At 51.5% G+C, this 25,056-nt stretch overlaps 7 protein-coding genes across 7 annotated transcripts; 5 read left to right on the forward strand and 2 right to left on the reverse strand.

Moving 5' to 3' along the window:
- Nucleotides 1–2,652: 2,652 nt before the first annotated feature.
- Nucleotides 2,653–3,207, forward strand: G6M90_00g032190 (uncharacterized protein; the record flags this gene model as incomplete). Its single annotated transcript, XM_014687668.1, has 1 exon — nucleotides 2,653–3,207. One exon carries the CDS (start codon nucleotides 2,653–2,655, stop codon nucleotides 3,205–3,207), a length of 555 nt encoding a protein of 184 aa, XP_014543154.1.
- Nucleotides 3,208–3,907: 700 nt separating this feature from the next.
- G6M90_00g032200 (uncharacterized protein) lies at nucleotides 3,908–4,333 on the forward strand (the record flags this gene model as incomplete). Its single annotated transcript, XM_014687669.1, has 1 exon — nucleotides 3,908–4,333. One exon carries the CDS (start codon nucleotides 3,908–3,910, stop codon nucleotides 4,331–4,333), a length of 426 nt encoding a protein of 141 aa, XP_014543155.1.
- A 1,516-nt stretch (nucleotides 4,334–5,849) lies between these two features.
- On the reverse strand, nucleotides 5,850–6,131 carry G6M90_00g032210 (uncharacterized protein; the record flags this gene model as incomplete). The annotated part of the gene is made up of 1 exon (XM_066130102.1): nucleotides 5,850–6,131. One exon carries the CDS (start codon nucleotides 6,129–6,131, stop codon nucleotides 5,850–5,852), a length of 282 nt encoding a protein of 93 aa, XP_065986371.1.
- A 2,077-nt stretch (nucleotides 6,132–8,208) lies between these two features.
- On the forward strand, nucleotides 8,209–12,122 carry ade4 (Amidophosphoribosyltransferase; the record flags this gene model as incomplete). Its single annotated transcript, XM_066130103.1, has 13 exons — nucleotides 8,209–8,232; nucleotides 8,306–8,371; nucleotides 8,445–8,571; nucleotides 8,621–8,663; nucleotides 8,728–8,874; nucleotides 9,151–9,512; nucleotides 9,567–9,583; nucleotides 9,645–9,852; nucleotides 9,904–9,920; nucleotides 9,979–10,056; nucleotides 10,114–10,141; nucleotides 10,209–10,579; nucleotides 11,427–12,122. The coding sequence occupies 13 exons, from the start codon at nucleotides 8,209–8,211 to the stop codon at nucleotides 12,120–12,122; spliced, it is 2,184 nt and encodes a 727-aa protein (XP_065986591.1).
- A 1,712-nt stretch (nucleotides 12,123–13,834) lies between these two features.
- Nucleotides 13,835–16,591, forward strand: G6M90_00g032230 (uncharacterized protein; the record flags this gene model as incomplete). Its single annotated transcript, XM_014687672.1, has 1 exon — nucleotides 13,835–16,591. One exon carries the CDS (start codon nucleotides 13,835–13,837, stop codon nucleotides 16,589–16,591), a length of 2,757 nt encoding a protein of 918 aa, XP_014543158.1.
- A 658-nt stretch (nucleotides 16,592–17,249) lies between these two features.
- G6M90_00g032240 (uncharacterized protein) lies at nucleotides 17,250–17,715 on the reverse strand (the record flags this gene model as incomplete). The annotated part of the gene is made up of 2 exons (XM_014687673.1): nucleotides 17,250–17,640; nucleotides 17,699–17,715. The coding sequence occupies 2 exons, from the start codon at nucleotides 17,713–17,715 to the stop codon at nucleotides 17,250–17,252; spliced, it is 408 nt and encodes a 135-aa protein (XP_014543159.1).
- A 1,368-nt stretch (nucleotides 17,716–19,083) lies between these two features.
- Nucleotides 19,084–23,995, forward strand: G6M90_00g032250 (uncharacterized protein; the record flags this gene model as incomplete). Its single annotated transcript, XM_014687674.1, has 2 exons — nucleotides 19,084–23,748; nucleotides 23,810–23,995. 2 exons carry the CDS (start codon nucleotides 19,084–19,086, stop codon nucleotides 23,993–23,995), a joined length of 4,851 nt encoding a protein of 1,616 aa, XP_014543160.1.
- Between the last annotated feature and the right edge of the window lie 1,061 nt (nucleotides 23,996–25,056).

Raw genomic sequence — 25,056 nt, forward strand, 5'->3', positions numbered from 1 at the left:
TGGCCAGATCTCCTACGGGCGTGTCCCTTGTGCCAAACTTCAAAACCTCGCAACTCATGCCTTCTGGAGTAAACAGACCTGCCGTGCACTTTGTGTCCCATCAAAGGGTGAGAGTGGCTTGATGACAAAACCCAGCTTCCTCACTTCAACCACTAACGGCCTGGCATTTTTGTCTGCGAAGCGGCATCTTCCACTGCCGCCGATGCCTCGCATTGCGGTGATATGCCGCCAGACCATTGCTTACGACAACGAACCACAAGGCAGCTGTTCACAGACATTGAACTTGATTCGCTCCCAAGCAATGAAACACCATGCATGAAAAAGAAGAAAAAACCATATCCAACAGGCCACATGGTCAGAAGAGAAAGAAAGAAAGAAAGCTACAAGCCCAGCGACTTCCCTTTGGGCTCTCTTCCAACACTAAATTTTGCACAAGCAGCAGGCCATCTCGGCCCGTCGTGTGAAATCCCTTTGATGCTACTTTGTTGAATCTAGGGCCGCAAAGCAGGAGGCTCATCCTGTACTGTATGCTGGGTCATTTACAAATGTTGGCTTATAAACTAGCCAATACACCGGGACAAGATCACCAGGCTTACACGATGAACAGGGTGGCTCTGGACTTCAAGGACCACTGTCCAATTCTATTACCAACTCTGCCTTGCTGCACACGATTTTGTGCACGGCGTGCACCGACCTTGACATGAAGCGGAGGCTTTCGGACTCGCATCACGCTGCAGAGGCAATGCGGTTGATCAACAGAGATCTCGCGAGCGAAGGCCCGTTGACCGACGGCCTAATTGCAGCTGTTGCAATAGTAGTAACCCGGGAGGCAAGTCCACTGGCACAATTCTCTACAAGGGGTTTCTAACCATTGTGGGTTGGCGCAGAATCTACGTGGTAGATTCCAACTAGCAACTATACACATGAACGGGTTGCAACACATGATTATGCAGAGTCGCCTGTTGTACCGGTCATACGGGAGCTGCGGCATATATCTGCGGTAATGGGCCCGAGGCGTCCTACGCTTGACAAGACATTAGCTAGCCAGATAATAGGCGGCATTGAATACAATCTTGCTCTTCTCAACGGGGATGGATCTCGGACGAATCGATTAGAAATGGGTCCATCCCCTGAAGGCGCATGTAAACTAGCATGCTATATCTACCTCTATCTTATGGCAAGCGAGCTTCCGCGTATCTCACCGGTACTCGATGAGAACGCGGCACGATTACGCGTGGCACTAGAGCCTGAGAGGGAGAAGTGGCGGGCTCGAGATGACCTTCACAACTGGCTTCTTTGGATCCTATTTGTTGGCTATGCAGGCGCTTCGTGTGGCCGGAGCTAGCGGTGGTTTCTGCAAAACGCACTGCTGTTGCTGCGGGCGCTCAACTTGACGACGATTGAGGACCTTCGTCTGTCTTGAAGAAGGCGGCGTGGAGTGCTGTTCCATGCGAAGATTACATGCAATTATTGTGGCAGCAGTCTACTGTCTAGGGACAGCCGAGTGCCTTGACGGAAGAGGCGGGCTTATCGACTTCACTCAAGATGGACGTTGAACATCAGACAACTGGCTGTTCCTAGTATTGCAATGGCAAATGGTCCGGGGAATAGTTATATGATTGTCTGTTAAACGACGCTTTTCCACTGCAGATTCGAGCGCAGCTAACGACATACATGGACAACTCAGAGGGATGACTCTAAAGAATGGATACTAGGAAATTACTAACAGGTTCAAATTCCCACAAGATCCTTCGTATTCGACAGCGCAAACATCTCATCCGTTTGGTCGTCCACCGTCCTCGGCTTCCGACCCAGAGGCTCCTCCAGCAAAGGATCCAGAGACGCCTTTTCGCCTGCGCAATAGCAGTATGTATTTCCAAAGCGACTTGTCAACGCCGCCCGACGTCGTCATGAAGCGAAAATTACCGTTTCGGGAAAACGGCGCGGCACGGTTCCACGTCGATCGGTCCGTGGCGTGGGCAGCCCGTATTTGCACCGCCGTGTTTACTTGGACGGCATGCGAAAGGGTTATGGTTTTCTACTACGTGAACACTTGTAGTCAACATCCTTCACTTAGCCAACGCCTGTGTAGCTTCGTCCCTTGTTCGTAGGAAACTATAGTGTCGGTATGGTTGATCAAACACTTCACCATCTGGTGTAATGCCTAGACAAGGTAAATTGAACAATGATAATGAATGGAACCCTAACTGATGATACGCTCAAGACAAGTAGGTCGATACAAGTATTTTCCTGTCTTGAATTCCATGTTTAGCATCTGCATCTGTATGTTCAACGTGTTGCTATGTACAAGGAGATAACTGTAAATGAACGTGGCGTCAACCCTCCCGGCAATACGTGGAAAGCAGCCACTTTCGCATCAGCTACGAATTAACATTCGTGGCGTGATGTGACATGGTGTCATTATCAGTCCCTCCGGAGACGGCATCACGAGGCCTCCATCGTTCCATCTTTTCCTCTCGTGGCGCGAATACCGTAATTCCCTGCCGCCCATATCTTTGCTTTGGATATTCAAGGCCCAATCTCACTGTTTCCGACGTGAATTTGATATAACGCCAGAATGCAACCTCCTTACCCAGGGTCATTCCACACCGCAAATCGTACCATTCCGAGGCTCAAAACAGACTTACCACAATGGCCGTCCTAGTATCGTACGCAACTGCCCACGGCTCAACCAGAGAAATAGCAGAGGCCGTGGCCCGACAACTGTCGCAACAGCTCGCACCCATTCCGGTGGACTGCATCCCGGCGGCCGCTACGCCCCTTCTCTCCAGCCCCGAAGGCAACAAGTACAAGGCGGTTGTGATCGGCAGCGCGATCCACGTCGGCCGGTGGATTGCACCGGGACGGCGCTTCCTCAAGCAAAACGAACCCTACCTCTCGTCTGGAAATCCAGATGTGCCACGCGTGTGGGCTTTCAGCGTCGGCATGCCGCCGACCGACGACGACCTCGCCAAGGAGGAGGTGTCCATGGACAAGTGGCTGCGCGAGCGCCTACGTCTCCAGGGGCATCGCCTGTTCCGCGGCGCATTCGACAAGGCGGATCTGCCGTGGATTATACGCCTCATCTTCGCGTGCTGCGTCCCCGAAGACAAGACGCGGTTTGGCGACTCGCGCGACTGGCCTGCCATTAGAGCCTGGGCAGACGGCGTTGGGACAAGAATAAAGGAGGAGGCTGTGCCCAGTTGACCTGGTCAAATATTCATTCAGTTATTTCTAGCTGTACTGTGGGCTGCCCACATCCGCTTGCACTATTCTGCTACTTGGAGAAGAAAAGAAAACTACCGACTAGCAATACTACTTTCCGGAATGACAGGCAAATAAAGGGCTTGTGGGACTCGGTGTCTTGAATATCCGATTCTTTGTCTTGGCTAAATTGTACTATGTCTGGCGAAATCGGGTGATTGACAGACGGCACGCCGAGACTCTCAAGAGCGAGAAATCGCGAATGATGGACGGCCGATTGTTCAAAGCTAACTAAATTGAAGAAAACGTCCCGCGTACTATCCATGTAATTATTCTCACGTTTAAGAATCATGTTATTTTATTTCAGAACTGAAAAAAATGTATCAAGTACTTGAATGTACGTGAGAGTTATTAAACACCACCCCGGAAGACTTGAGAATTATTAGCAACCCCCAAGAAAGGAAACTGGGGCCCTCATTTTTCCGGATTCATACTGGCCTGTTATCCGCCGCAGCCGGCTGCCCTGGCTGCTAGATACCCATACAGTTTGGGCGCTGATTCACGTCTCTGAATGCGGCAGCTTACGCGCCCCCCAAACGCCACTGATAACATGTCTTACCAGCGCGGCAGGTATTAGTACTCGCCTCGACCACACATACTTTCAAACCCGACAAGTAGTCCCGGCTACTCGACATCCCCCAAAATGACCACCAAACCCATCATGCCGCTACGCATATCCAGCAGCCCCGACGAAAGCCACGCCACTATCCGGGCGCTCATCCAAGCAAATCTCCTGTCTGTCTTTAACGAGCGAGACGAGACTGCGCGCAAGGCGTGTATCCAGAGCATCTACGGGGAGGACATTGTCTGGTACGAAGCGGACGATGATGTACGTACTGGCTATGCCGCTCTGAATAGGCGCGTTGGAGAGCTCTTGGGCGAAAATCCCGCCTTTGCGTTTCGGCTACAAGGGGACACCGTCGTGGCCCAGAATCTGGGCATTCAGAATTGGTCGTTTGGACCTCCGGTGGAGCCTGATCTCGTCAAGGGGACCGACGTGATTATTGTGCAAGACGGAAGGGTTCGAGCGCTTTGGACGGCAGTTACAAAGGGTCCTGTTTTGCGATAGAAAAGATGGCTTTGTAGTGAGTGGCTAGGTATGCGTTGGATGGATAGCTGATTAGGGTCTCGGATAGAACTATTTGTTAAGGAATTGAGCGTTTGGTTGTGGAATATCACGATAGTTCTTTGCGTTATTGACAGTTGGACATTGCTATATTCAGATGCTGTAGGCTGGCCTCTTGCCACTGTGGTCGACCGTCCTCATTGACCCTAGTTCATGGACCTCGGGAGTTTATTAGGTGAACCAGTCTAAAGCTTGTCACTTGACCTTTTCTGTCTGCTTTCCATCCATAGGAGTCTTGTTTAGCTGAACTATTTTTCGCCTATATAGTAGCCGTATACACCCAGCCGAGATTGCACACAACTGATGCAACCCGTATTCGGTGAAAAACTTTAAATCAGTGCAGAGAAGGCTTTCAACTAGATGACTTACAATGTAGATATTCCAACTAACCGAGCGGCTGCCCCGCATACAGCTCTTGGCAGATGGCGGTCATCAACTCCGGGTGGCCTCCGGATGGCCGGCCCCACATACCGGTCAGTTGGATGCGGCTCCCGGAGTAGAGGCGTGCCCACAGATCCCGTGTAATTACTACCGGGATGAACAGTTCCAAGCAGACACGCCTGCCGGGCTGCCTCGCACCGCCGCGTTGGATTGAATATTGGACCCTTCAATGCAGCCATCTTGCCAGACTGTTGCTGAACCGAAGGAATACTCAGGGCGGATATACGCCTCCGTGAACTCCGTGTTGTGATGGGGCAGGAAAGGCAATAACCTTCGGGCGATTCGTCGAGCGTAGCATACTTTCCGTGCCTCAAGTCACTGTCCAGTGCATGAGAATGCGAGAATTACGGACACTTTTCCGGCTTTGTAATATACCAGCAGTGTATAAAGGCGAGGAGCTTGTCGGGCCAGTCATCTATAAGCACCGATGCTCATGGTCACCGGTCGTCCTTGGTGCAAGTGTCGCTATTGACAGAGCGAGAGCGAGGCTTTATGCACTGGCAAGCTGCATGGCTGTTCAGGGGCAACATCTTGTGGGCATGTCAAGACAGAGACAGGCGTTCTATCTGTAGAACATGTCGAAACACCGTGGCACTGAGCACTGTGAGGTAACATTTGCATGACTACAGGGTCCTAGGCTTGTCAACATCTTCCCAAGGACCCTCAATATGGGATGTATTTATACATATGCCAGTATATCACAACCTATAGTGTGGTAGAATATAGCTGTTGTCCAGACATGGTTGTCCCAACTGCGCGGATGCACATCGGAATCCTCAAGCAACCTGCACTTGAATATGTCTCAATTGGCGGCCCGCGATAGGAAGGAAATCATCAAGACATGAAGAATGTCATTGTTCATCTTGGCACATTAATATGCTTGTCCAATACAAACGTCCTGCGCAGTCCAATAGTCAAACTAGAAGGATGCCAAGCTACCATCATCTAACTATAAGATACGAATGACTTCCATGGGCCCGCAGCTATCCCTCGTGATAAATCATATATGGCAAGGCGGCTACCGCGTCGATGCTAGAACTCTGCGCAAGGCATCAAGATTCAGACTGTTCAGACTCTCTGGATCCAATCTGAGCTCGTCGGTACCCTGTTTCTGGTGCAGTCTCTCAGCCTGGACCTGTAATTCTGCGAGCCTGCCTGAAGGCAACACCTTCTCATCCGAATCAAGAGTCGCACCCCTGAAGCGCATGCTATCATACTCGGCGGGAAGAGGGCCGTACGGCCCACGAAGTAGGTTCTCTAGATGCAATGTGTACGCCTTTTCTACGCCGGAATCTCCCATCCCGTGTGTCACACGCTTACACGAGGGCGACGATCACGGGACCCAGGGCAGAAGACTTCACCGACTTCTTGTGTTTAAAGACCTCTTTGGTCAACTAGGCCTCAAGGAAAACCAAGGACCTCTAATACCAAAAATTGTTGTTGGGTGAATTGAGTCATTGCTCCAAGCCTTTAGCTCTTGTCACACTGGGAGACAACTACTACCAAATGGCACGTTTGAGACCAGAGTTGCCGTCCGAAGAATTCCGCAAATTCGCTTCCTTCTTTGCAGAGGACAGCGTCGTGTATCTTTGCAGCATGCGTGAACGTGTAGATCCCGCCAAGGCCGTGCAGCCACCATTGAGCACCTGAGAGACATTCCCAAAGACCAAATGTTGGAAGAGAGGCGCATTGTTTCACAAGTAACCAATTAAGAAAGTTGGACGGCAGAAAAACATGGTAGACGAAATGAGTGCCCTGAGCTCCACTCGTAACTGGGATATCAAAGAGTCGGCCAGAAATAGCAGTCGTTACCCTATCGGACTTGAACGGGCAAGCCTTAAATACGAAATTTGCGCCTCAAGGCTAAGCACGAAGTGGCATCAGACCTCGGTGCCCCAAATCTACTCTCCATTCGACGTACGGAGGAGGGCAACTCTGCCTCGAGCCGGTCCGTGGCTTGATACGTATAGGTCCAGCCAATACATCCATTCAGCCCAGTCATCCCAGCTGAAGAACTGATCCGCTGAATCAGTTGATCATTTGAAGCAGACACACCGGTCCAGAGTCAGAGTGTAGGGTGCCGCAAGGGCAAACACATTTCTGGGGTCTGTGGGCTTATGGTTGCGAAATGTGAGCATTTTTTGCTTTTCGCTCTTGCAACGCCTGACTTCAGCGCCGGGTATGGCAAGCTGAACACCGTCGACCCTTCTTACTGCAGGCAAGAGAAGGGTGGTGGGATCGTTTCTATGTAGCCACTCTATGTTGATACGTCTGACTTGAACCTTGGCGCCTTGACAGCAAATCACTTTTGCGAAGCTTGCGCAACGGCTATAGTACGAGCAGCAAAGTCAGCCCTGAAAGAGCAAATGTTCCCTCGGCCATCTTGGTAGCAACAGGCACAGGCCGCTCGCAGACTGTCGAGCGGGAAATGCTGAGTACAGACGACGCAAGTCGTCTAGCGGCCTCTACCGTCTGCGCATCGCAGGCAAGGGCTAGGCGCAAGGACTCTACATGCCTGAATTAGACTAGATATGAGGTTGGCAATGGAGCCATGGGAGAGTTAAAGGCGAAGCGAAGCGGAGGCACCCGTTTATTCTCTTCTAGCGGATTATCGCATCGAATCTCCATCTTCAAAAATGGTAAAATTGAGTTGTTGGATGGCGGCTCGTCGACGTTTCGCGTATTGCAGCAAACTTCGTATGGATAGTACGCCAAGCGGTACATTTCGACAACCCATCCAAGGACGGTCAGCCAGGTCGGCATCATAAGGGTGATATCATCGTAAAATGACATGCACTGTCGAGGACTGCATCAAGGAAATCGTTTGCATTGTGCTGGTCTGTCTTCCTGCGCGCCTCGCCATCGGGCTCGACGTTCTAAGTCGAGCCGGTTCCAGAAAGCGTGCGGGGCACTCGTTTCGACACCGTCGCGTTGATCATCGTCAGTTCACGGCGGTGTTTGGGTCGTCTCGCAGTCAATTCTGAGATTTGATCAGCGTAAGCGTGAGGCCAGCGCTGCTCTTGGACAGTAGTGACACTTCGTCGAGGGTTCGAGTCTAGGGGCCCGGCCTTGATGCCGGTGAAAAGAGAGAAGAAAGATCAATGATGGAGGGGCGATAAAGGAAGCTTGCCTGCCCCGCTATCTGGCACAACTGAGAAAAATCAGTGCACCTGGGCACGTGGCTAGAAGCGGAGCCAATCGCGACTTGGTGATATGGTCATTTTATGTAAGTAGTGGGTCTATTGTACCCGACCACCAAAAAAAATTTCCCTGATTCGACGATTGAGTCAATTCTTCAGCATCCAAAGCATTATTTGCATGATAGCTACCGAACCTCCAAGTGTGAGAAAGGACATACAAAGTCATCAAGCGACGCAATGTGCGGTGTCTCAGCCATATTGGTACGCCTTCTTCCTCGCTCCTAGAAACTGTCCTACCGCGGGGCAGCAAGAGTCACGCTGACCACTTTAACAGCTTGGCGATCCCGACGCTACCAGCGCCGCGGTTGATCTGCATGAGTCTCTTTATTCTCTCCAGCATGTACGTCCATAAGCCGTCAAGAAATGATCGAGCGACAACTGTCACTGGGTGGAAATGCTGATGATGTCATCAGCGAGGACAAGATGCTGCGGGGATTGCGGTTTGCCAGGGCAGCAGAGTCTTCCAGTGCAAGGGACTAGGGTTAGCCAGCGAAGTCTTCTCAGACGGCAGGCGGCTACAACAGCTTCCGGGCTATATGGGTGCGTAACAGCTATCTCAACGTCTGTACGGAAAATAACCGTTCTCTAGGCATTGGTCATGTCCGCTATCCGACCATGGGTACCGCGTCTGCGTACGTATACAGAATGGTGATGGAAAACGTTTCTTATATCTGATTATCTGATCCTTGACTCTAGGTCCGAAGCCCAGCCATTATACGTCAACGCCCCGTTCGGAATCTCACTGACCGTGAATGGGAACGTCATTAATACCGAGGAGCTCCGCAGATACCTCGATGAGGAGGCTCACCGGCATATCAACTCCGATTCCGACTCGGAGCTTCTGTACGTGATTGCATCTTGCTTCCCGCTCAGTCGGCATCGTCGCGCATTATCTCATCTGTCAAAGGCTTAATGTTTTCGCACACGGCCTTCACAAGCTGGGAAGGACTCGCGCCAAAGTCGACGATATCTTCAAGGCATTGGGCGATGTGTATTCCAGATGTCATGGGGCTTTTGCATGCACGGGGATGATCGCGGGCTTCGGGATTCTGGCCTTCAGGCAAGTCACATTTCGGTCTCCTACTCTAGTGCCAATATCTGATCAAGATCAAAATGTAGGGACGCTGATGGCATCCGCCCCCTTTGCATTGGGTCACGACCCTCGGCTACCATAGCGGGCGCAAATGATTACTTCATGGCGTCAGAGTCAGTTGTACTACAGCAACTTGGCTTTCGTGATATTGTGGATATATTGCCAGGCCAGGCCGTCTTCTGTCCGAAAGGCGGCACTCCTATCTTTCGCCAGGTCGTTCCGCGGAGAGGTTATACTCCTGACACGTTTGAATACATATACGTTGCCCGACTAGAGAGTTGGATTGATGGTATATCCGTATACCGCAGTCGACAAAAGATGGGAGAGAAGTTGGCCGAGAAGATTAAACTCGTCCTTGGAGAAAAGGGTGTCGAGGAGATTGACGCGAGTAAGTCAAACATCGATAACATGATTCATCTTTCTAACCACTGACTATTCGCAGTTATTCCAGTTCCAGAGGTGAATTATAACATTTCTGGGGTAGACTTCACGTTCGACGATGCTGACCTTGTGCTAATAGACGAGCAACGTCGCCGCAGCTGCTTTAGCTCAGAAATTGGGGAAGCCGTACGTGACGGCCCTCGTCAAGAACCGCTACGTCCACCGCACCTTTATCCTGCCTGATCAGGCTTCACGCCTAAGGAGTGTCCGCCGTAAATTCTCTTTCGTCGAGTCAGAATTCCAAGGCAAGAACCTGGTCATCGTCGACGACAGCATCGTCCGAGGCAGTGAGTAATCTTCAAAGCTTTCTTCGGAGTCTGGGCTAATGACCGTGTTAGCAACGTCGCGACAGATTGTAAGTCTGCATTGACAGCTTTGCCTTTAGTTTCCAGGATTTCCCGCTAATAATTCAGGTCCAATTGGCCAGGGAAGCGGGCGCGCTTCGCGTCGTATTTGTCTCATGCTCCCCACCCTGCACACATCCGCACATCGTGAGTCATCCATCCCTTTTTTGCATACGTCGTTGAGAGTACTGAGTGTATGTGCAGTATGGTATAGACCTCGCGGACCGTTCTGGTAGGTATTTCCGTTGACTGTACAAGCCCGCAGACTGGAGTCAAGGTTGTGACGCTGACCTTCGCAGCTCTAATTGCCTACAACAGGACGCAGCGAGAAATCGCCGATTACCTAGGCGCCGACGAAGTTGTCTTCCTAGATGTCGACGGCGAGAACGGACTAACGGCGGCGTGCATTGAAGCAGCTCAGGGCGAGACTCCAATCAAGAATATGGAAATAGGCGTATTTACGGGCGGTTACGTGACTGGGCTGCCAGATGGATATCTCGAAAACCTGAGTGACCTCCGAAGTGGCCGCCGGCAGCAGAAGGCTGGCTTTGAAAGCCAAAAGGCTGGTGAGGGCGAGGACGGAAGCGTGGCTGCGAGGCCAGCACCTGCGGGCCTGCCATGCTCGGGCGAAGCTGCTACCCCCGACCACCGCGAGGATATCAAGCATGTGGTTTGTGAAAGCCGAAGCTACCAGAGCCGTGACTAATGTTTGATAGCCTTTATAATGTCGCAAGCGAGCCCATAAATCGTGGGAGGTAGAGCATTGTTCGGTCATCAGGCATCGGCAAGCACCGCCGGAACGGCCTGCAGACCAGGAGAAATCGCCAGCCAAAAAGACGACACGAACCAGAAAGTCAACAAACCAAAGTTTGGGGGCTGGTCCTACTGAGAGTTGATAACACACATAGACAAGTGGTATTGACCAAGGGGACCTGGGAAGTTGTGGTGGATGATTGAGACATGACAGTTGCTGTGACTGACTTTACCGATAGACAAGGAGTATTGGCGAAGGGGTTTAGGGAAGTTGTGGTGAATGATGAGACACTTGTTTTAGTGACGGCTTGAGATTGGGGGGCATCTGACTGGCTGCCTGCCACTGGCGAGGCAGCAGACTGACCGCACCTGAATTTTGCCTGGCGTAAGACTGAGCAAGAACGGCACCACACTACGTATTACGAAAGAAAGGACTATCCCATTAGAAGGGCTATCCCATTGGATGTGCCATCCCATCATGTGCTGCCCCATTGAAAGGGCTGGCACATTTACGTACTGTCCCGTTGGAAAGGCTATCCCTTTAGAACCCTGCTCGTTTATCCATCTTTTGGGACTGACTTTAATTTCATATTTTCATTGCAATATGTTGTGACTCGATGCAGCGGTCTATTTGCTTCAACTTGCTTCCGGGTTGCTCAGGGAATGCATCGCCGTCAATGTAACAAGCCTGCGCACGCAGCTGCTCTCGCATGTGATATTACTCATGTAAACACTCTACAGCCCATCTTTAGGAGGTTTTGTAGAAACTCGAAGCTCTTACTCTGCGCGTCGCTGCCGACCCGAATTTGAATGAGATTATCCGCCGCTATATGGAGAAGGAACGGCTGAGCACGGAGAAGGCTCTCCAGTTCTGCACCGTTCTTTCGGAGCAAATCAAACAGATCCAGGCTGATTTTCAGAAAAACCAGGATTCTGACTTGACCTCTGGGATGCTATTTGGTAAGGGACTCCAGGGTTGTATGCACCACATGTGCTTTATGCTGGCTCACCTTGAGAAATACCAGAAAATTGTCGCTGAGCGCTTAAATACTAGCTTAAATGCGGAATCAGCGGGAGAGCAAGCCTCATTCGATAAACTTCAGAATAAAGCCAAAATGCTGCAGCGCTGCCTGGCATTTTGCTCCGATGTTGATACCTATATGGAGTCGCAGATTAGTAATATCGAAAATCATTTAGAAGGCGATGATATCATCCGGTTTTTGGTCTCAATAGATGGCAAGCGAATCGGCGGGAAGAATCGAGGCACTGGGAAGAGGCAGAAGCAGGCTGGCGGACATTTCAGAGAAGCATCTCTTCAACAGATGTCCCAATTGCACCAGAGGGGTCATACGAAACACGACACTCAGAGTTCAGCATCAATATCAGGCGATGAACCTCCACTAGCTACCCTTCAGTCGCTGCTCGGTAAATGCCATGGCCCAGGTGTCATCCTTGACTAAACTCCGACCTTGGACTTTCCGCCTGATACGGCGGGTGTCTAATAGATACTGTTGCCACACTACTTTATCAATGTATATTTATCATAATAGGGATAGGGTAAAGGCTTGTTTGAGAAAGCTCAATATCTATGAAACCTACAAACTGTTATCTGTGTACATGTTACTCTATCTTGAGTAATACAGTAGATTGCATGTCTTGAATGTGCATGTATTATGTGCTACAAGCATAGATCTCAACTATCAGCTGCGCAATCTGTTGACCCACTGAGCAAACGGACAATTGTTACATTTCGTGACCTCATTGCCTCGACGTGAAGCCATTTAAGGCCATCTTGGTATTCTTACCCCCTAGTTTTCCACGCCCTTTGTTCCTGTCAGCAAGTGAGTCCCAGTATACTGGTTCTGTTCTATATAAGGGTTAGTTGCTGGCAATAAAAAGAAGACATCCCACTTCCTGGCCATTTATGGCCTTTTACTATATACTCACTTGTATTAAACAAATAAGCCTAGCCAGGTCTTACCTGAGTTTGCGCTACCCAATATGCTTATGATGGGAAAGCAGAAACTATTAGTATATATTATCCTGTTTGCTTGTATAGCAGTTTACTCAGTTAATACCTCTTGCTTATTCTAAGGTATAGCTAAAAAGACTCATCTAAGATGAAAAACGTCTATTAGGTCCGTCTTCTGACTGGAATCGGAAAGGTCGTCTGTATACTGGAATGTGTGCATGGGGTCGACCTAAAGGTGGCTCACACTGATCCGGCATGAACGAACAAGCCACACCAAAGAAACATCTCTGAAGCCAAATTTCGGTACGATGGGTTGTCAGCAGAAACCAGTGGCTTTCATCTAACGTAACTGAGTGTTACACGGGCCTCTACGTGAGGCGTGGGCCGAATAGTACAAATAGCACACGCATTTGTGGAATCAAGTAAGCGAGGGTTATTTCCAGACGCGTTCATGAGGTCTAAGAAGTTCATAATTAGCTCCAACTTTATCTTCGACACTGAAATAATAAATAACTCATAAAGTCCGGTGTGGACAGCGCTGTTCGATGAAGTATACATACAAGACACCATCTGCATATGATGCTTGGGGTTTCAAAAGCCCAAGATATTGACGCTAGACCAGTTATGTAGCAAAGAATCAATCAGTTCTATTAATAGAAATTCGTTAAATGCTCTAGTTTCTTTTTGCACCCAGCATGAGGATACTAGCATTCCAGCAGAGCCACAATCGAAGAATGGGAAGTACTATGAAACGGGCGCACCCGCATTCCAACCCCGCAAAGACCCCGAGAATATGGACATATGGAATGCAAAACCATAAATTGATATATTTGCTGTAAGAATTTCGATTTTTGTAAAGATTCAATCAGCAGGTCAAATTGACAATTGCGCGTCGTCAAATAGTGTCACCGACAACCGCAGGTCAAAAGATTGGTCGCAATGCCCCACAACAAACCCGTCGACGTGGCAACGGATGTAAACAAAGTCGGGCAACCAAGGAGCTCGGCCAGCCAACCACCATGTCCCACATGCAAGCTCCGAACCGAAAACTATCCATTCTGCCATTATCAGGCCACCGGAGAATTTTTTGCATTGTAAATCTTGTTTTATTTGAACCATATCGCGTGGCGTATTTCCCCGTCTTTTTAGCTTTTCTCCCTGCATCCTGCACCTCTACGCCGTCTCGATTCTCATCCTCTGATGCCACAACGAAATCACCATCAGGACCTCGATTTTGAGATACACGTCGACCCATCCTCTGCAAGCGAGCCTGCGGATGAGAAACTGCCTACAATGGAGCATGAGGATGTAGCCTGTGCCAAGGAAGTGACTCATGATGAGCAAGGCTCACGTGCAAGTGTTGGTCAAGACGATACGATTACAAACAATGAAGACATCATGCAGAGTGTGGAAGAAGCAGACGCAGACGATACACCGGCTGAAGATTCGCTACTGAGCACCGAAAATTTGCAGCCAACGGTGGAGGAGGTCGTCGACGACCCCGAGGACGATTCGGTTCTTGATAGAAATGTCTGGGCCGAAGAGGACGACCCCGACTCACGGAGGGAATCTGCTTCATCGAACATGGAAGATTCCGATGGCGATTTGGAGAGGCGGCACTCCATGCGGACTGAGGCGCTGATTCACGCTGCGGCTAAAAATATCGTAGAAGATGTAGCTGACACTCCTCGTGATTCTATCCAGAGCGCCGCCTCCGCACCCGAAGAAGAAGAAGAAGCCAGTTTCGTTAGCGAGTCTTATACTGAGAGCCACCGACAATCACTTGGAGCGGAATCGGAAGCTGGTCAGAGCCAGGTCTCGGAGGAGGACCATGCCGCACACACCGCTCATGCGGACGAGGGTGGGGATAGTAGCTCCCATCACGAGCATGAGGATGATGTGTTCAGCGACAATAGTCCTCGAAGCTCAATGGGGTCCATGTCCGAGGCTGATCGCGAGGGTGCCAAGCAAATTTCACCGCCAAAGACAAGGACTGCCCGCATCTCGGATATTCCCCAGTCTGATGCGGACGAGGAATTTGTGCCCACTATACGGGGCACGCGAAGGCCAACATTCAGATCTCCATCCTCTGTAATGGCAATGCAGATGTCTTCTCCGCCTGCGTCGGCCACTGGAACTCCCAGATCTAGTCGCCGTACTCCAAGATCGACTGTTTCGAGGCTTGGGTCACCGAGTGTCTCCGCACAGTACTCACCAAGGAAGACTAAGACTCCTCCTCGATTTAAGAGAAACACACCGCCACTAGTACTGCTGCATGTCACCGTGCTCCCACCACGCTGGGTCTGGGGTCATGTTTTGGATAATGCTCAGCCAAGTGAATTGAGCCCCGAGGGGAAAACCCTTTGGGAGTCCTGGAACCAGTTGCAAGACCGCACAGCCGATACAATTTCAGATCGCGGCATTCTGTTGCCTCACCCGCAGAATGACTATGAAGTCTTGGAGGAGCGGCTACTGGAGACTCTGGACCTCCCTCTTCGACGGAGAGCCCGAATCTTGGAGTGCGGGCATTATTTGGGGCCATCCAACAAAATGTCCTTGTCAGAGGACATGGAAAGCGAAGACGAGGATTATTATGATGAACACGGTTCGCCTCGACAGAGCATGGTGGAACAAACGCATTGGTGCAAGACGTGCAGCTCACAGATCAGATACGATTCGCTTGGTGATGGCAAGGTGTACCGAGTCAAGGTGTATGCGAGCAATGGCCTGATGCGAGCCGGTGCTTGGGAAGCCTGCTGGAAAGACATGGAACGCGTCGATGTCGAGCTGGAACCCATCATTGACTCGAAGCTCCAAGAGGAACTCACCTGCTTGGCTGCTGAGCAGGAGAGGGCTCTGGAAATGGAAGAAGAAGCTGCTGCGGCTGCGGCTGCGGCTGTTGACGAGGAGATTCAGCGACACGAAGAGGCCGAGGCTGCGGAACGGTCGTATATGCCCGAGGACATGGATACGTCCATCCATGTAGAGGAGCCGCCGCAGCCTGAAATTCATGTCGAATCCAGCCCGCCATGTGAAAACGACTGCGAAATGGGAGACGAGGAAAGGTTGAGAGAGGTTTACGGCTCGAGTCCACCACCTCAGCCAGAAAGTTCATCTATTCCACAGCGTCGATGCTCGGATTTTGCGCCGAAGGAAACACCGGTTTCCCCGTCTGTGGAGGCCCTCGAAAGACGAGAGGAACGACGCGAAAGCAGGCAGCAAGCTTCTAAGGGTTCTTCGCTGCCTGAACTCATCTTTGAAGCTGTCAAGGTGCTCATGCAGGACCAAAGGAACATCTTGATAGGACTGTTGAGTCTTGTGGTACTGATGCTTGCTGTCAGGAGTGCATCGACACCGACTGACGTTGGCGCAAAGGGTGTACTTCCGGAGCCAGTTGCTCAAGTCGTAGTCGAAAAGCCTGTTGAATCTGCTTCTGGAATCGTGGATCCCCCAAAGGTTGATGCTGAAGAAACAACAGCGCGGGAGGCAATCAATGTTCAAATAACGGAGTCTGTCCAGGCGTCGAGCACGACACAGGTATCTGAGACGTCGTTGAATGATGTGCCTATGAGTACGATTGAGATTACCAGGACTGTTACACAGGAAAGGACTGAGACTCGTACGGAAACCATGATTGAGACGACTACAGCAACCAAGTTTGAGACGATTACGGAAATGGTGCCTCAGACGATTACAGAGACGATGGCGGAGACCATTACACAGACGATGTCTGAGACCATTACGGAAACCATGGTTGAGACGGTTACGGTTCAAGCCTTGCCTACGGAAACGCCCAAAGATGTTCCGGATATTGAGGAGCCCGAGGTTGTTGGAGAAGAGGCTATGCCAGAGGAGGTAGCCGCGGGGAATGAGGATGAGGGTGGTGACGGGAGTGGTGACGGGAGTAGTGATGAGGGTGGTGATGAGGGTGGTGATGAGTATGGTGAAGAACTCTAGGAAATGCATTTCTTGTGTGATGACGATGGCATGATTGCAAGCGGGCGATTAAGATTGATTTGGTATGATTATGCGCTCAATATAGGCTAAATATACGATCCTTGTAGAATACTGGATGTTGCTCTCGCTATTGCCCGTGTTGATGTGATTTACAGCTAAATTGACATATTAGATGCAGGGTATGGTCATAGCAGTGTAGAAAAGAGCCTGTTTGGAAATACATTTATGCACCCAGTCATATGAAGGAGGTTGTGCACGATTGAAGACAGTGCTATCGATTAATCTTCGCAATTTAGGCCGGTTGTTTCGTTCTGCTTGTAATAAAAGAAAAGAAAAAACTTGACATATGTATAGAATATCGCTCTCGCCGCTGCCTGTGTTGATGTGATTTACAGCTATATTGACATATTAGATGCAGGGTATAACTATTCAGCGTAGAAAGAGGCTTATTTGGAAATCAATTCACACACTGCGTTTATAGAGGACGTTGGTTTCGGTTCGATTCGTAACAGCGCTATTGATTGGTATCTTCGCTACTTAGCCCAGTTGTGTCCTCCTGCTTGTGATTGGAACAAAAAACCCATTCTTCATATACACTATCATGACATATTCGTACAGCTCGAAACACCCGTCATAACCGCCATCCGAGTCTCTCCCATCACAACTGGATATAGACGTCCATGCAGTCCACCTTCCACTCTCTCCTGCCCAACAACGTCCTCAGCCACTCCACCCCGAGGCCGGTCCACTCGGTGCCCTTGGCAGAGACGGCGTCGGCAGCCGCGCCGGCGAGCGCCCTGGCCGTCGAGTTTGCCATTTGCACCACGGTGGCGTTGAAGGACGGGTCGGAGGTGCTCGGCCGCGGGAGGAACCAGTTGCTCTGGAAGTCGAAGAAGCAGCGGTCGGACCAGTTGCACGACGTAAGGAACAGGATGAGCAGGAGGATGGAGCAGTACACGCAGGGCCGGTTGAGGAAGTAGGTGCACACGAAGAAGAGGAAGATGAAGGCCGGCGAGGCGTTGGTAGGGATGAAGAGGAGGGGGAGCCAGCTGCGACGGGGGCGTTAGCGGGAGAAGAAAGCGGCGTTGGGGGCGATTTCTTTGTTACCTTCTGAGGCAGAACATTGTGGTTTACGAGGCGGGAGGCATGTGATGCGCGTTGGAGGAGTGCGGTGCGCAGAAGTCGTGATGCGAGGTGTGGCAGATGGTTAGGTTGAGGTTTGCGGTTGGGAGGAGGATGGCTGAGTAAGAGAGTTGTTGGTGTTGATGGCGTGGGGGCGCGGAGCTGGACTCGGTCGTTTTGGCTTAGCGCCGTTTTGGGAGAGGGCGGTGGGCCATCTGCTTGCCTTGACTTGTATTTGCCTACTTTGTACTTCGTATGTGCGGAGTATTTATTTATTATTGAGTTTAATTTTTTGCCCGTCTAGATAACCATGCAATCAATGCATCAGGCAAGGCCTGGTGAAAGTAACATCAATTGATCACGTGCGGCCGTACCCAAGCCAGAGAACCACGACAAAGCAATGTATTAAAAGGTAACAAGATTCGTGATGTATCGAGGCACGGTGGTAAAAGCTATCTCGTGATAGCCTCAGCCACTGATTACGTGGAATAAAATATAGTATATGCCAGTGACTCACTCTAAAATCTCAACATGATCGTATAATATATATTAGGAGGTCTCGTCGGCATTCCACGAGTCCTGTGCACTTGCTTACATGGGCCAAAGCATTCAAATCCGATGGATTTATTTATAGGCTATTTTGAACATGTGAGGCGGACTCGGAACTCGGACGTCAGGGACATCAGGGTCGAAACGTGGGACGGTTAATAGTCGATACGGAGTACGTACGGGGTACTAAGGACAGCTCGCCAAGAGGCTGGTCACCGCTTTCAATGTTGCGAGTACCGGCTGTTTTCGCGATTTGTTCAATCTTCGTCCATCGATGCACGGGCTTTGACTGGTCGACAAGTTGCGCCAAAGCACAGTGAGGTGGCTGGGCATCAGCGCTGCACCGCTGCACCGGACGTTTTGGGCTTCAATGTCCAGGCGGCTGAGTCTGGTCAGCTCCACGGGCGCTTCACAGCCACTCATTTGCTTATTAAGGCGACTTCGGCTTTAGTCGAGCTTTTCCTTGCTCTCCATTTTCTGGCCGAACCCAATTCCTCGCAGCCTCCCGCCCTTTTGACCCAGACCTCTCTTTTTTTTGCCCGTCCTTTATCCTTTTGACGAAAGCATTCTGAGTTCTGAGTTGCAAAGCCGAGAGACGCTCTGTATTTCATCATTTTCGTTCTTGTCTTTCCGCATCTTTGTTCATTCTGTTTCCGATCGAACCGACACGGAAACTTGCAGCCGGCCGTGGCTCTCAATTGCGCCACCAGAGTCTTTTGGGTTTTCCTCGACCCTGCCGTGGCACAAGCATTTGCGGCCTTGAGTATTTCTACACCCTCGCCTCCTCCCTCCCTCCGACCGCAGACAATATCCAGCACTCGATGGATCTCCCTCCGGCCCCGACACCTCCCGTCAATAGCGGCGGAATGCCCTCCAACAAGGACCGAACGGCGAGTTTGTTGAACCTTCTCAAGTTTAGCAGTGGGTCGGGCAGCTCCAACGCCCAACATCAGCATCAGCATGCGCAACAGTCGCATCATCAGCAGCAACAGCAACATCAGCACCAGTCTCGCGAACCTTCCTACTCGCAGCCCGAGTACTCGTCGCCTCCCACTCGTATCCTCCAGCCGGCGCCTGCTGGGGCTGATCCGACAGGCCTGCTCGCCGCCCTGATGCGAGGCGCCCATGATGCCCACGACACTGATGATGAGGCTCGACAACCTGCCCCTGCTCCTGCTCCTGCTCCGGCGGGCCATGAGCCTACACAGCAGACCCAGCCTGCCGTTACAAACCCGTTTGCAAACGGCTCGCCATCGAACGATACCAGGTCATATTTGCTCGCCTTGCTGAACCGCCCCAAGCCCAGTCAGAATGACCAGCCCATGTTGACGGAAACCTCAAGATCCAAAGGTGCAGCGTCTCAGTCGCCCGAGATCACCACTGATTCGAACCGCTTTTTCAACCAGTACCAGCATCAACAGCCGCAGCCGCAGCCGCAGCCTCATGCCTACCAGCAACAGGCTCACCACCAGCATGCTCAACCGCAGTTTCATCAGCACCAGCCGCCCAACTCTATGAGAGAAGCCTACCATCAAGTGTCCAACGACTCATCATATGCCTACCAGCAGCTTCAGCTCGCATCACAGGATCCCCCTGCTGACCCTGCTGACATGTCTGCTTTGTTCCAGCAGCTGATGGGGAGCCTCACTCAGTCGTCGCCGCAGTCACACACCTCCCAGCCTGCTTCGCACTTGTCGCAACCGCCTTTTCAAATCCTCAAAAAAGAACAGTCCTCGCCCGCTGGTTCCCAACCCCGCGCTGGAAGTGAACGCAGCCCTCTTGCAAGCCCTCCAGATCAGAGTCGCCACGCTACCAACCGCAAATCGTCTCTCCACGTGCACAAGTCCACCGCGCAGTCGCCCAAGCAGGCCCTTCCGGTCGAGTTTGAGAGCTCAATCTCCGCAGAGAAGAGCAGGGAGACTGTTGCCGAGGCCGTGAATGACCTGGCTGACCAGGCTGACAAGGATGCCCAGGAGGCTCTCGACAGAGCCGAGCACGACCTTGTCCCTGCTGGCTTCGTCGAGGACGAGGGATCCAAGGAGGCCTCTGGTCAGGAATGGCCAAGCAAGATTGCTCACACCGAGATCGTCAAGTCAGTTGAAGAGCAGATTGTTCAGAATATCAAAAATGGCCTTGAAAAGAACGAGGTCTACCGCGCTACTGAAATGTCGTACATGAACGATGCATCTGACTCTGGCAATGCTACAGGCGAGAATGTGCGCGGCGTGGCTGATAGCTGGGAGAGTGCTGATCTGGAGGAGACCATCGAGGTGGAAGAAGAGAAGGAGCTACCTCAGGTTCGAGTCTACAAGTTCCCCCAAGAGCCGTGGAATTCTATTTCCCTCAAGGAAGAAACAGACGAGATTCGACCCGAGTTCCGTGACGAGTCCATCATGGACATTGCCCGTCTCAAGAAGGAATTCGACCAGATCGACCGCAACCTTTTCACCGCTTCTCAGACGTACATGACCTATGGCATGTCCAAACAGGGCGGTCTACGTGTTATTCGCCAAGATGATGGCAAGGATGCAAAGGTGTTCACGGACACAAAGGACCGCATTTTCAATGTTGCCATGTCTGTCACCCCTCCCGAGAGCGGAAACGTTCACCGGGAAGCCATCATTGGTACTGGCGTCGGCGGTGCTGTCTACTGGGTGCAGATTAAGGACGGGGAGAAGGATCACATCGAGGACCCGCACTTGGAGCAGTATGGGTTCGCCCTTCCTCCCATCTCCTCGCATGACGGTGATGCCCCGGGTGGCCTCTTGAAGACTCGAGCCCGCGCTTCCACTGCCCACCCCGAATTTTTCGCCGTTGGGCGTGGCAAATCCATCAACTTCATCTGGCCCGCTTACATTCTCCAGCATAAGCTTTTCAAGGCCGGCCACGACCGTGTTGTTGATACCGAAGCTCTCCTCGCCCAGTGCTCTCTCAAGATCAACACTGGCAAGGCTGGAAAGGACTTCACATTCAGCCAGGACGATTCAGTCGTCGTGTCTCTTGACAAATCAGGCCGAGTCAAGTTCTGGGATGTTCGTGCGCTCACCAAAGTCAAGGAAGACTCTGACTACCGTTACCCTCTGCCTGCCGAATCATCATTGGAAGTAAAGGAGCCTCTGATGACTCTGGCAACCACCCCCGAAGGCGAGAAAGCGTGGCCGACCTCGGTCTTGTTGCTGGATAGGAAGAAAGCATATGAGCAGAGAGGCCCCCTTCGCTACATGGTGGTTGGTATGAAGCAGAACCACACTCTCCAAGTCTGGGACCTGGCTCTCGGTAAGGCCGTTCAAGAGTTCAACCTCCCACACAGCAAGGAATCCGATGCCGTCTGTAGCGTCATGTACCACCCTGCCAGTGGCATGATTGTTATTGGCCATCCCACCCGTAATTCGGTCTATTTTGCACACTTTTCGGCCCCTAAGTATAGCCTTGAGAACGTGTCCCAGGTTGACTACATTGAGAAACTCCTCCAACCTCTGAAACCCAACGAAGCTTGCTTAATCCGAAAGCCGAGTAGTACGGCTATCATTAGTGGCTTCCGCGAGTATTCATTCGCAAATCGAGGCGTGCTGCGCAGCCTGGACATTCTTTATACCCCGATCGCGAAGCAAGGAATGGGACACATGGCGGGCCAGGACCCCAAAGACAAGGACCGTCTTCGATTCGAATTATACGCCATGCATTCCAAGGGCGTAGCCTGCGTGATGGTCAAGAAGAGTGATCTTGGAGGGTCTGACAATACCCTTGTGCTCGATGCGGTCAAGGAGGGTCTTGTTACCGTCTCCGACTTTAATAAACCCCAGGCAGTTGATCCAAGTCACGGCGGAAACCAGCAGGCTAAGAACACTGCCCATCGTGCCGTACCCAAGCAATCGCCGAGCCAGCAGTCCACGTCAGCTGCACAGAGCGATGCCGCTCAACGTGGATCTGATGCAGCCACTCCCTCAAAACCGAGTCATGAGGCAAAAGAGGCCGAGACTCCTGCCCAGTCCTCTAAGGAAGGCCAGGCCGAAAAGCCGGAGCGCAAGTCTCGAAAGAAGAAGGGCAATGCTGCCGCCAAGGAAGCAGAAGCTAATGGAGCTACCAACCCACCTCGCGGGACACAAGCAGGCAGAGCCGAATCCGCCGCAAAATCGAACAGCACCGCGGCTGTTGCTTCTGGTGTGACTTTTGAAGTCCTTGACTCGACCATCAACACCATGCAAACACGCTTAACTGCCGTCGTATCCGATACTCTCAAGTCCTCTCTCAAGAATCTCCATGTTAAGATCGATGAAAGTGCTCGACTCCGGGACGAGAATTTCAATCAACACCAACTTAAGCTGTTGGACATGGTGTCCGAGGTGCTGAACGAAAATACGCAAAAGGTCTTGGAGTCCTTGATTCATCACCAGTTTACTGAGCTGCTGGTCCCTGCTATTGGTGAAAAGGCCACCATAGCTGTTTCTGACGTGCTCCAGCACAGCCTTCAACCAAATGTCGCGTCGGCCGTGCAGAAGGAGATTCAAAGTGCCCTGCCTCAGGCTCTGAACAGGTCACTCCGATCTGTGGATTTTGTGACAGCCATTGCCGAGCGTGTTGGTACAGCTGTCAACTCGACCGTGCAGCAAGAGATTGTTGCTACGCTCAGCCAACGCCTAACTCCCACGTTCCGAAACATGGCCACCCAGTCGGCCCAGCAAGCCGCGGCCGAAGTTCATCAGCAGTATAACGACAAGTTTGAGCAGATGCAGTCCCAACATGCTGCCGACAGCAGCAAGATCGACCAGCTACTCTCGTATGTCACCACCCTGACAGACATGGTGTCCACAATGGCTGCGTCCCAGTCCTCGCTTCAAGCCGAGTTTTTGAAGTTGAAACAGCAGCCCGTCCATGAGCTGCCGGGGGCTTCCGGGCTCCAAAGTCAAGCCCGAGATGGCGGCCCTGGATTCCGGGGCTTTGGTCCTCAAGGTGGCTACCCCAACAATGGCTTCATGGCGGGACCCAACCCGCATTCCAGTTTCACCGGCTATCAGACAAATCAGCCTCCTACCTACCAGCAGCAACAGCAGCAGCAGCAACAGTACATGGCCGGGCCTGACTATTTGCGCAGTGGTCAACATGTGGGAAGCCCTCGAGATTCCACTTCCCAGACAGACGTGACTTCCGCAAGCAAGGTTGCCTCTGTAGGCGGCCCCTTTGCCAACCATGGCAGCAATGTCGACTCCGAGGCGGACAGGGATGTCCATGATGTTGAGGTGCTGATACAGGACGAAAAGCTGCAGGAAGCGTTGCTGAAATGGATCAAAGGCGGTCACCAAAGGGAAGTTTTCCAGCGCAGCCTCAGTTTGCAGTCACCCAGCCGATTCGAGCATCTCCCACCAGTGTTGCTCTTGGCTGCCATTGGCGCCATTTCGAAAGACCTGGATGTCAATAACTTGCTCAAACAGCGAATTGATTGGATTGAGATGGCTGTGCGGTCCATTGACAGGAGAGCCGCGGAACGCGTAAGTTGCCCCTCTGAACATGTGGTCTGTAGCGAAGTGACGTTCTAACATTTGGGTACAGGATTGGAGGGAACTGGGACGCGAAGTGGTGAAACAGGCGTACGACACCATCTGTTGGTTCATTGGAAAACTGAACACACTGATGGAAAAGTACGAAACAGGCTATGCTTTGGAGCGACGAAGGCTGGAATGGATTGTGGGATCCTCGGAGCACATTTTGCAGACGTTGGATCGTTCGCAAAGCTAGAGGAAGCTACAAGAAGCACCTTTGTCAGGGAGACGTGATGCTATTTTTGCACATTTTTGTACCGATTCGCACATGGCGGAGTAGGGAGGAAATGCGTTGCGTGTTTGAGCGGCAACGTCTTGGCCCGGAATCTATTCCCCCCCGCGGTTTTGTTTTGGCTTGGTTTATGCCAAGAGGGAAAAGTGAAGGGTTGCCTTTGTGTTTCTTTTATTTTCTGCTTGTTTCTCCATACTCATTGAGGTTGCTCTCTGTTTGGAAGGGATTTATTTGGGGAGGGTGACTGGCTTGGTTTCATCAGTTTCACGCGACCACACTTGATGACTGGAATGATGTATATTGACCTTTCGTATATGCCATCTGTGGTTACAGATGGGCTATCTAGTAATGCTAGGGCTGTATATCAAGTACTCGTTTCGCTGCCCGCGTGCGCTTGGAATTTGCGACGGGACTCGCGGGAGTCTACAATGTGCTGGCCCCCATGGTCGGTCGGCATGTCCCTCGATTTGAGGGGAAAAAAAAACATGTGCTGGCGTCCTTGACAAATGACCAGGCATGCAAGCAAGCATTGCATTTGGAGACGTCGTCTGTCTGGGTCGGTGACGGTGGCTAGCTGTGTGTTCTGGTTTGGGCATCCGCTCCCGCCATGCAGGAGATTCCATGCAAGCACGGCGACACACGGAACTTGCAAGTGGCACAGGGTAGCATGAAGGCATAATTGTTGACGCATATTACCGTCCGGTGACTTGCAGTGTCTGCTGCCGTGGACCCATTGATATGCATGGCTTGGCTTGAATGGCGATCCACTCGTTGGCGGAATACTGGTTTTAGTAGTCCAGATGCATGCCGTCTTGCAGCGGTATTTGCCTCTGATGGCAGTGTTTGACGGAGCGGTCCAGCTGGCGCCTGTCTGATGTTGTTTTCGATTGCGTTTGCTGCTGGACGTGGTGCCACTCGATGGTTGAAATACCGCACGTAGTGGCTGCCTCCCTGTGACTATACGACGTGCATTAAGACCATTTGATCCCACTGGTTTGTCCCATCTTTTTGCCACCATTGACTGC

The sequence above is a fragment of the Metarhizium brunneum genome, chromosome 2, assembly GCF_013426205.1.
Source record: "Metarhizium brunneum chromosome 2, complete sequence".
NCBI classification, from domain to species: domain Eukaryota; kingdom Fungi; phylum Ascomycota; class Sordariomycetes; order Hypocreales; family Clavicipitaceae; genus Metarhizium; species Metarhizium brunneum.